This window comes from Rhinocladiella mackenziei (assembly GCF_000835555.1).
Source record: "Rhinocladiella mackenziei CBS 650.93 unplaced genomic scaffold supercont1.1, whole genome shotgun sequence".
NCBI classification, from domain to species: domain Eukaryota; kingdom Fungi; phylum Ascomycota; class Eurotiomycetes; order Chaetothyriales; family Herpotrichiellaceae; genus Rhinocladiella; species Rhinocladiella mackenziei.
In genome coordinates, this window is record NW_013550604.1 from 4,339,581 (window position 1) to 4,350,772 (window position 11,192).

An 11,192-nucleotide genomic window follows, 5' to 3' on the forward strand; every position below is an offset into this window, starting at 1 on the left:
GAACCATTGTCAAGGCAAGCTATTGATTTTCAGGGACAAGGGAAGGAGAATGGTTGAGACATGCAGCAACAAAGTTTCAGTATCCAGGATGAAGATCACACGACGGGGTTGAAGTGCATGGTAAAATATAACACAGGTGGAGAATATGGAGGACCGGGTCCTACATAAACCAGCACAAAAATCTATCATTTATTCCATCAATCAATTAGCCAATCAACCCCATTCAAAAATGCCCATTCCAGACAGGGCCTTATCATTCCCGGCCATAACTCACCCCTGAGTACTACTGAATCAGGAGACGCCGAAGATTTCAACGAGAGCTCGACATTGAAGGTTTGAGGCTTCTTGTTCTCTAGTAATGTACGGAGTATCCAGATCGAGGTGCCCGGGTTGGTTGACGTAAATGAAGAGGACTTTGTGGCATGTTCGACTTCTCCGTAATATCCTGCCGCTTGAGAGAAGAATTTGCTGGCTCGCTTCTCTTGTGCTGCCAATACGGTTGAAATTTGTCTCCTAAACGTTGGACGCCCTCCTTTTTTGAGGAATACTAAGCAAAGTTCCCAGGTGAGTGCCAGGTCCATCGAGTACTTATTGTAAGCACTTCGCTTTCAATCGAACGGGGTCCATTAGTAGATCCCACGGTTCCGGTCTCATAATGTCGTAGACTGGTCCGGGTTCCAAAGTCAGCCTCTTCAAGGGGAGGGCGGGGAATGGTTTTAGCTCGAATCTCTTGTTGCTGGTTGTACAAAATCTACCGGCACAACTGTCATTCCACCACTGAATCCGACGTCGCTCTGGAGGGCAAGACCAGCTTCTCGTCTTTTAACGTAAAGGCGCCTTCATCTTCAGCAGGGGGGAATACCTGGAGACTGTTGGGACTGTACAGCGTTTTGGTGCTTGTCCCGCGCCAGGAGCAGCCAACTGAGTCCCTTGCATGGGAGCACCCATGGCTGCATATTCAAACCCTGGGACTTTCATCTCAAAGCATTGCTGCATAATGTTCAGCCACAACAGGGCGAGAGCGGTTATTTTTCTCTTCTCCATCCTCTTTCCAGGACAACCATATCAATGCTTTGTTCTTGATGCAGTTTATCTCTATCCTTCCATACCGAAAATGAAACGAAGATAAGCGAGTAACGAAAGGAAGGGGAACGAACTTCACCTGCATGGCCCTACAGGGGGATCCGAGCACGGAATATTTACCGGTCGGCTAGCGGTAGCCACTGGCCTCTATCAATGGTTGCGATAATGCGACGACCAGCAGAGACCGAGTTGACATTCGTATACTCACACAAGGTTTGTATAATGTGTTCAGACGGCGTTGGTTGAGATGTGACAGCTTTTCCAACCATGTCCGTGGCTTCAAGCGGTGCATCTGCAAGAAGGGGTCCTTGTGCAAATCGGACCGAAATCATCGACCTATAACCTTGATCTGATAGGACTCAGGGAGCAGTGGCATCAAGCCAAGAACTCCGGACTTATCAGATATCGCGGTTTCGAAAGGGGCTTCCAAGTTCGTCGCCATCATTAACTCATTATTACTGTCTCATTTTCAGCTGTTGATTATCCAGCCTTGGATCAAGGTAGTGTTGGTCATATCAACTGCAAATCAAACAGGGATCGTCCAGAACGTGGGATCTGCTAGGGCGGAAGATGATCTGAAACTCGAAGAGTCGAGAACCGAACTTCACATTGACGTGCTTACGTCTTTGTGGTTGGCGATTTGGAATGGCGATGGCGCCTCGCTGTCTGATTTGAGATATGCCACTGATCGATGTTAGTCACTGTGATCATCTCATCACAACCAGCCACCCGATCTGGCGATTTGAATATCAGAGACTACTGTTTGCGACTGGAATGGGACAACCATACTGACATCAACGGAGCCAGTATGGAAAGTGCCAGGGGGTTTGGATCACTGTCTTGGGTGTATGATCCATCTCTTTAGGAAGTCGACGAGACACTGATCATCCTTTGATATACTGTCTTTGGATTTCGACGGCGCTTTGGTTCCCAAGATGGTGGATCACTGGTGAGGTCTCCCTATTCACCCCGACACGAACCCGTTGATCTACAAAGGTTTGTACGTGAGAACCCTTTGCTGAGAGGACAACGAAACTGTTTCCTGATTGCTAAAGGTTGGAGAAGGGCTATTCCGCATACCTGATTTATACTTGTTCACCTCCATATCTGGTCACAGAAAGAATGTGCCTATTCATTTCCCCCACCTGCTCCAATTTCTTACTGTCCTCCGTCCTCTGTCCGGTCAACTATCGAGTCTTGAAAGGGCGAGTAGTGGGTAGCGTTTGCGGACTAAGTTTGGCAAAGTTGTGATTGGGAGCAGAGAACGACGGATGTGCAACGGTAGGGATTATAATTCGCCATGAGAAAAGTTGGGAAGCGATCCTCTTCAGACCTCGGCATCGATGCAGGGAAGACTGGAGAAAGGCAGAAGGAGTGGACCAACAACGGAAGAGCAATTGTGGATTGACTGGGTCGATATTGTTTGTGAGGTGCAGGAGACTTTCAGGGGAAGAGTTGGATTGGAGACGGGGATACCAATCAAGCTAGAACGCAGCCGAGCCCGTTTCCACTAAACTTGAATTGGAATAAACCTGGCAGATCTCTGTTGCTGCCCCGCCTGCGTCTGCGCCTGCGCTGCATCCACGAACCAGGCCTAGTGCCGCGCTCCGTCGCTTTTTTTCGCCTTACGGCTTCTTCTGTCGTTTCATCGTCTTCCTTCATCGGCAAAACTTTGCTTTGGCCCAGCGAGACCACTCCTTTCTTGCTCCTCATCCCTCTTCCTCCCCCGGTCGTCAGTCTTGCTCTAGTATCGTTCTATCCTCCACTGGGTTACAAGCACGCTACGGATCTAGCTCAACTGTACCGCGCGTCATCCAGCCCCTGAACCTTGTCCTCAATTCTCTCTCCGAGTCCCCCTTCTGAGAACGGAGCATCTTGCGCAAACGTCTCCCCATCGCTAGCCATTCACAGAATCACCAGCCGAGTCCCGGGTGAGGCTTCTTGTCCAAGCACATACCATCTAGTCTGTGAAATACTCCAGAAACTGACTCGCTCCTCGATGTCGATCTATACCTGACCACTCTGGTTTCGTTCTCAGCCCAGATAGCTCATCTGACTAGCATCCGTTCCTCAAACTTTCTCAGGATCTCCCGACCGCAGCAACTCCTTGGCCCATCTCAGGTCGATCCCTTTTGCGAGGACTTGCCAATGACAGCAGAAATCTTGTCACCTGTCATACACATTTCAAGTACAAGATCTCGGATATGCCTCTCTGAATTATGCATGCCCCGCCCCGACTTCCTTGCCCGGGGAGGTGGCCCTCGGAAAAAAAAGTCTTGCAGGACTGATGATGATGTGATGTCCCTGGCCTGAGCTAGGTTAGCCTCGCCTGACCTGTCTTGTCGCCCATCATCAAGCAAATCACAATGGAATGGGCTAATCCACCTCGGTGTCGGAGTATGACGCCGGTATTGCCAACTGCTTGCGACCGCCAAAACCTGGTTCGTTTAACCCTGGTTTCCGAGCGTACGGTCCCGGATTATGGCTTCCGCCCATGCAAACGCAGTCTACCCACTTGGTCCATTGAGATTCTCTTTCACTTGCTGCAGAAATCCACCCGTTCCTGACGAGAGGCCGGCCCCATCAAATCTCCTCGTCAGGTCCACTTCTCCCAAAACTTGCCCTAAACTCCCCTGCCTTGTGCATCGCGAATATGGAGATATCTTTCAAGCCGTCCGTCTCAGACGCGTCTGTTGAAAAAGCATAACGCTATCACTATCTCAGTTTGGGATTAGAGTATGCTTTCGACACCGTCACCCACCATGAAAGCCTTGCCGGCAGTTTGGAGCCACTATTCTACCCCCTGTTGTCGGGTTGCTCGAAAAACGCATTCCCTGCCGCTTCAAACGACGAGGATGTGGACTCACTCCACCTATCTGGCTTTTGTCTGCCGACGGTGGGACCAATGGTAGTACTGCTCCCAAATATCTGTCTTCTCGTCCATGTTCTGTTACTCCAGTCCTCCTTTAACTTCTCATCTTGTATACTACCTTTTTGTGCTACCACGAATTCCATAAACACATATATATCCTTGCGTCTCGAATTACTCTCATTTCGCCTGTTTGGACCCTGGCTCTTTGGGGACGGCGTTGCTCCTGTGCTCCTACTTCTTTCGCGTCTTCGGACCGGGTCTCAATTTTTGTCGGAGTCGATTACTCGAACATCAACCTGCTGGAATCACGAAAGCACGATTGAGGCGTCTTCATCCAGGAGACCCTCACCTCCGACATTTTGGGTCCAAGATCCATGACCTTGAAATTGGCCTCACTGGAAGATCACACTGATTGGACGCGGGTGCTCTTGAAACTCGTCCGCCTTCGAACGCCTTTGGTTGGTAAGGTCGATATCTGAAGATGTTTGTGTTTGATATCCACGTGATAGCAATAATATTATTAACTCGCATTTCCAGTGTGAAACCACTCTTGTGCCAAATCTCCCCCCAATCGATCGAGTTCCCCTCTCCCAATCAACTATATCAGCTCTTCTCCGTCCTCGGTTCAATCGGCAGGACTGCATTCACTTGCAAGGACTCACGGAGTACATTGTTGTGGCACCAAACCCACCAACTGTCAAGCCTTGAATGTCATAACTTCAATCCAGTGCCTTGGGTTCCCTGACAGCTGTCAATTTCAGACTACCACAGAATCTAAATGGGTCGCTTTCCATGGAGTCAGGGACACTCGAAGCAAGCCAGCGATAAACTGCATGCTGTCGCTCATGACTGGTTTTCAAAAGACACCGCCGAATCATCGAGACAGGCCTTGACTGAGTTAGTCAAAGAACATAACTACTTGGAGTCTGGATCAGGTGACGTGTCGCCAAAAGATCGGGGAAGGTCACGAACAAACACTGTTGGGTCGTCGTTCTCCTTTTATGCTCGGTCATTATCAGACACCTCAAACGACCTTACTTCCAGACCGACATCTCGGCAAAGTTTTGCTGATGCAGGGCTTCCTCCGACCGAGCGTTACGATAATACCGCCAAAAACTTGTTGGCAAAAGGAACGCGCATGTTGAAGCGGCAAGGAAGTAAACTCAATCTCCTTCCTTCGCAGATCCAGGATAAGGATAGATCCGTCGATGGCTCTGATGAAAGAGCTGGGGAGATGACACCAATCAAAGGGCTTCAGCGACAGCTCACTATGAGCTCGAAACGTGAGTTGAACTTTGATATTGTCGTTGTTCTTGGCTAATCAATTGCAGGTACCGATTTGAAAAAGAGTATATCAGGACCATTCGAGTTTAAACATTTGACCCATGGAGATCAAGCTCATTTCCGCAGCCTCGACACGGTCGCCACCACGGAATTGAGTTCGGAATTCGATGCCTTCCAGGCTGATCAACACCCCGTTGACCAGATTCGTGGAATTCCAGTCACAGACTTGCCTACCCAGAAGCCCGAACCTGAAGTCAATGTCGAATCTGACGAGCCTACCTCACCAACTACCAATGCCATTCCCTACCTTCCAGTAACGCCTCCACGTCCGAGTCCCCCGCCAAAGGACAGCTTGATGTCGCCATATAGCCCCACCAATTTTCGAATGTCCCGTTCGATGGAGAATTTCTCGCGCCCAACCAGGATGTCTATCACGGCCAACGACATTTCTCTGCCTTCTGATGCCCCGAAGAGGCTATCAGCAATGAGCCCCATCAGCCGAAATAGTGTCCTGGGCAAACCGCTTCCCGTACTTCCCGATGTCGTCCATGCTGTGTCCACCAGGGATGATAGTGCTCTTCCTCTTCGTACGGCCCCACTACCTACACCACCAAAGACGGTCATGGAGCCTGTGGTGGAGGAAGGAAAGGTCGTGGAGCAGGTTTCACCAACCACCGACGGCAATACCACGCGACAGGCTCATGGAAGTTTGCTGGCCTCTCCGACTCCCAGACAGCACAAGCGACGAAGCCAGTCATCGGGTGAGATTCACTTGGACGCTGCATACTATAATATCATGTCGACGGCCTCGACTCCTGAGGCATCTGCAGCCAAGACCGATCATCGAGCAAGCAGCAAATCTAAGAATCGTATTTCGATCGGGTTGAAACCTATTGATATTGCGGATTGGGAAGATGCCATCGACTATTCCTGGGACCACGCCACGGACCTCGAAGATGGAGAAGACAAGAGCGATTCAGACGCCACCCTTGATCAATCAAGAGCCCCTAGCATTCCACGCGAAAATTACTTGCTTGTCGAGCAATCATCCATCGACGAGGCCTCTTCGTCAGCTTCAACTCCGTTGATGATGCAAGTGCCAAATAAACCGGTCCAGTCAGGGCCAGCACAGCCAGGACCGACACCCTTGCCCTCATGCCATGAGGAGCCTGCTTCTCCGCTTCTTGGGTTGGGAATTGACTCCCTTCAACCGGTCCCAACTGTTTCTTTGTCTGTGTCTACTCAAGCTGGTCAGGCAGAAAACCATTTCAGTTCTACAGACATCTTCCGCCCCCGGACCATGAAGAGTCCAAAGTCGACCATGAGCAAGTCCAGTTCGCAGGAAAGTATCATTCTCTCCATCGCCTCTTCCATCATTGGGACGCATAGATCCTCGAATTCAAGCACGAGTCTGTCTGATTTCACCCATCTCGCAAGTTTTGGAGAATCTGGAGAGAACCTGAAGCTGGAGCTTCAAGACCTGCCAGCACCTGTTGAGAATCCTCTCCGAGAGAGCAGTCAAGAAACCATCCGTGAAGAGCCCAAGGATACACCAACGTCAACTGACATCGAATCCAAAATGATTTTTAGTCCCTCCCCAACGATACGACACGACCGTGGAAAGTCGGCGTCTCAAATTTCCATTCCGGAAAGAACGTCATCAATGCCTGGTGTTGACATATCCAAAACTCAGGCTGGTCGTAAACGGGCAGGAACGGCAAGCTCTCGCCCTCGACGAAATACCCGGGTCTCCTATTCATTATTTCCGACAACACCATCCACTGGCAATTAACAAATGTGACAAGCAAAACATCACCACTGTATTACTCTTCTGGAACACCGTTGATCAGTTTGACAGCGGATTTTTTTGGCTCCCAATGTTTTTTTTTTTTTTTTTTTTTTTGAAATGTTTACTTGTTACGAATTAATGATGGGTTATGTACACACCATGAACGATTATGATTTGATTCAAAACGATTTTTCCAAAGACGAATTCATCTTGGGGACATTAGACTTCGTACAGGGTTTGGATTGGTTTGGGGAAAATGATAGAGGAAAAGGGACAAAAATTTGAAGATTTGCAAAAATCTGGTGGGTTCGGATGCGGTCTGGATATTACGAGGGGAGGCCTTGGAAGTCCTCAGGATTGATTCAAAATTGAAAGGAAGAATCGATTGAAATTGGAAGGAATTTGTTTGCTTTGCATGTCGAAGCTGAACTTTGTCACAAAACCCCAAATTTCAGAAAATGAAAAGCTTTCGAGCTCACGGATATGGACCTCGAATAGCGGTGAATGAAAAGTACCCTTGCTTGGCTGGCCTGATTCTCCTATCCCTGCTGCATTGCGTTATGCAACGGGACGAAGATGACGGGTCACTCACTATCTTACAGTCTCGTGTAGGCAAAAGATAGGGGGCCAGCTGAGCCGGGGATCCAAGTAGAGCTTGTAAAATACGAGCACCAGGAACCTCCTTACCCTAGTCAGAGGTGACAAACTTAAACACGTGCAAGATACGAAAGCTCTGGTGATTCTGCTCGCTGTAACTCGGCCCCGATACGCGAGGGCCCCGCCAGGCAGTACTGCGACAACACCTAGTTTAGCTTCGGAGGGATCATCCAGGACCGTGGGGATGTATTTTGTTATGGTGTTTTAGATAGCGAGCGCCGAGAGATGAGTAGCAAGGGAGGGAGGGGTCACTGCTTTGCTCTTGCGATGAATCGATACGACATATGAGGATCATCCTTCTCTATTTCTCTCTTGTACGATAATTTGTAGTTATGTAGATGGGCCATGACCAAAGACAGCCTTCTTTCTTTTCTCTTTGTCTTTATGGGCAAGGGGCGAGTGTTCTGGCCATGTTTCATGGATCATCTGCAAGAGGAGACTCCCCTTGTTGATTAATACTGGCCTGTGGCTTGCTGATTGTCGTGAGCTGGAACTGGGGTTGGGGCGCACCTATACAGGGAGATAGGCAGACAGGTTGCTAAGTAACATCATAGGTAGTATACGATTCTCATTTGGATCAGTTGTTTTCCGCTTCTTCGCCGTGGGTTGCAGCCCCGACTCACCATTGACGTTGAAACATACCAGGGAGTGATCAGAAACTAAGGGGCTCGACGGGCCTTGATTGCATTACGCTTTACCTGGAATCATGTGGAATTTTTTTTCGAGGGCATGTCCAGGTCCTTTGATAGACGACAGTGACTTGGACAGGATGTGTCCTTCCGTCATGACGCCGAGCTTTTCGCAAAATATCTTGTTATGGGTATGGGGCGGGAGAGCTGAGTTTAGCTGTGAGGACTGAGAAGGAGGTTCTTCCCTGAGAGGGTAGATCTTGAGGTGCTGGTATAGGAGGCGTGTGTTCTTGCAGCCCCTGATTCGCTAGTTATACAACTCCTTGCCAGGAAGATCTCGGAGTTAGCAACCAGACTTCCCCAGCTTTATTTGGCAGCGACGAGCCTTGGCCAGGGAAAAAAAGTGGTGGTATGGGAGTTCCAAGCTCGCCCGAGCAGCTAAACTTCTTAGTACCTTGCCACGTCTCCGGCCCTCTCATTGCTGATGGAGTTATTTCAAGCAAACCACGAGCCAAACCAACACCCGTACGGTCTAGCGTTTATAGCTGATTGATGGACAATCCATATCTCACCGCGGCATATTTGCGCACAACTATCCATGGATCAATGTCCGGCAACGCCGAATGAAAGTATCCAGACTCACATCGTGCGAGATGATCCTTTGGGCTGATTGAATCCTCGGGCAAATACCTTTTCCGGCTGAACGAGAAGAACGCACAAGGTTGCTGGTTCACTGTGTTTGGCTGTTCCCGAATCTAGCAAATGGAAACCATCTCATGCATTGTTTGGGACCTATCAGAACACATTGACTAGAACACTAGCTTTGCATGTCGAAATCCCATCTCACGTTCCTTGCCGTATTATTAGCGGTCACTATCAGTTAATCTCATATGAGTGGTTTATTCTTAGCCCCCAAGTATATTCGTTTCTCGACTGTCTCATGAGACGTTTGAGGTCGTTGGGCTGTCAGCTCCTCGTCGATTATTTAACTCGGCACTTCTTCCAGGTTGAATTTTGGGTAGTTTGGCTTTATTCGTCTTTTCCGTGAGAGACTATTCTTGTCTGGAATTCTTTTGTTGAATTGACCCTGACCCCACCCCCAAAAAAGGGGCAAATATGGCGTATAACCCCGGGCAGTACAATCCACAGCAGCAACAGCAGCAGCAATATGGTTCAAATGGTAAGGGAAAATACACCTTCCAAAGAAGATGGCTTCGAGACCTTGGGGTGCTGAAAGAGTGACTCAGTTCCTTACGGCGGCAAAGGTCAACATCAACCCCACGGGCCTCTAGCCGCTTCGTCATGGGATAACAATAGCTGGACTCCGACTGTGGATGGGATCTCGTACTCGATCACCAATCGCGACACCAATACCCTGCTTAACGTCCGAATTCCGCAAGGCAGTGTGATCAAATCCAAGCCCGGCGCTATGATCCAGATGTCCCCTTCCATCACACTGCAGGGGAAAGTGAAGTTCAGCATGAAGAAGATGTTCACTGGCGGCGAAATGGCTGAGTCCATCTACACAGGACCTGGAGAGGTGTCGCTTGCCCCAACTCTCTTTGGCGATATTACTACCATACCTATCAACAGTAGCGAAGGGTGGACTATGGGAAAGGATGCCTTTCTCGCTTGCACCAATGGCGTGGTCAAAGAGACCAAAAGCCAGGGATTGGGCAAGGCGTTGTTCAGCGGTGAGGATCTGTTTGTCTATCATGTCTCAGGACACGGGATACTTTGGGTTACTTCTTTCGGCGCCATCGTCGTGCGTGAGGTATGCCGGAGCACCACTCCAATTGGGCCTAAAAGGGCATTCGCTGACAGATGGATTGTACAGCTTCAACACAACGAACAGCATATCGTGGACAATGGTCATCTCGTTGCGTGGAACTGTCGCTATGCAATTGAGAAGGCGGGCAAATCGGGCATGCATAGCATAACTACGGGCGAAGGTGCTGTTTGTCGATTCACTGGGCCCGGAAGGATTTATATCCAAACCAGGAATCTTGATGAGTTTGGTGAGTGGTGCGCTGCGCAGGCACCGCGTGGGGCTTGAGGAGGGTCGTCGGATTGGATCGAATAGTGTAGGGAGTTTTTCCTTCGATTGAAAGAGCCAGATCCGACAAATATGTCATTCAAATGCTTGAGAATATTGAGGGAGCGAAACTGGGTTTCTTGCTATTCGATCTGGCCTTGTCGGTCTGCTGCTTTTGTTATATCAACTGCCGGATTTTGGCCTGACGAGGGAATGTACATGCATACGAGATGATCCAGCAGGATCAATCTCACGAGTTTGCATGCATGGATCTTTCAAGAGAAGTCCACTTACCAATTCCAAGGGCTGAGATGACTAAAGGGGCACTCGTAGCCTGCAGCCTCGGTACTAGTGTTTGACAGTGCTTTTATCGATGACTTTTGAGACGAGGCTCTGGAGATTGCTCTCGATGGCCTTGATCGTCGCCTATCGAGCAGCTTTGTTGATGGTAGTGAAATGAATCTCAGGACGAATCCAATGAAGGTTGTGTACAGTAATAGGCTTGAGGGGAGAAGAGTCCTAGAGGGCAGAGAAACAACGTTCGCATCCTATACACGGAGCCTGCGGCGTGCGCCAAAACGAATTCATGTACAGTCCAAGGATGGAGATGAAGATGAGTTGTTCGAATTGCCACGGCTAGCTTACAGATAACTAGCAGCGACAAACACGTCCGAAAATTTGACGAGCTAGCGAGGAGCATTCAGGAGGATTGATGGGACTCAAAACGGGAACCAGAGCCGTCACAAGTCGTCCGAGGCACGAATGTGATTATTGAAAATGTATGAGCAGGTTTGTGGAATTTGTTCGCACGACAGCTAGACAAACCAGCGTCATTCAGCTAGT

General features: G+C 49.3%; 2 protein-coding genes across 2 annotated transcripts; both read left to right on the plus strand.

Moving 5' to 3' along the window:
- Positions 1-4,733: 4,733 nt before the first annotated feature.
- On the plus strand, positions 4,734-7,031 carry Z518_01531 (uncharacterized protein; the record flags this gene model as incomplete). Its single annotated transcript, XM_013422130.1, has 2 exons — positions 4,734-5,238; positions 5,287-7,031. 2 exons carry the CDS (start codon positions 4,734-4,736, stop codon positions 7,029-7,031), a joined length of 2,250 nt encoding a protein of 749 aa, XP_013277584.1.
- Positions 7,032-9,430: 2,399 nt separating this feature from the next.
- Positions 9,431-10,370, plus strand: Z518_01532 (uncharacterized protein; the record flags this gene model as incomplete). The annotated part of the gene is made up of 2 exons (XM_013422131.1): positions 9,431-9,494; positions 9,562-10,370. The coding sequence occupies 2 exons, from the start codon at positions 9,431-9,433 to the stop codon at positions 10,368-10,370; spliced, it is 873 nt and encodes a 290-aa protein (XP_013277585.1).
- Positions 10,371-11,192: the final 822 nt, after the last annotated feature.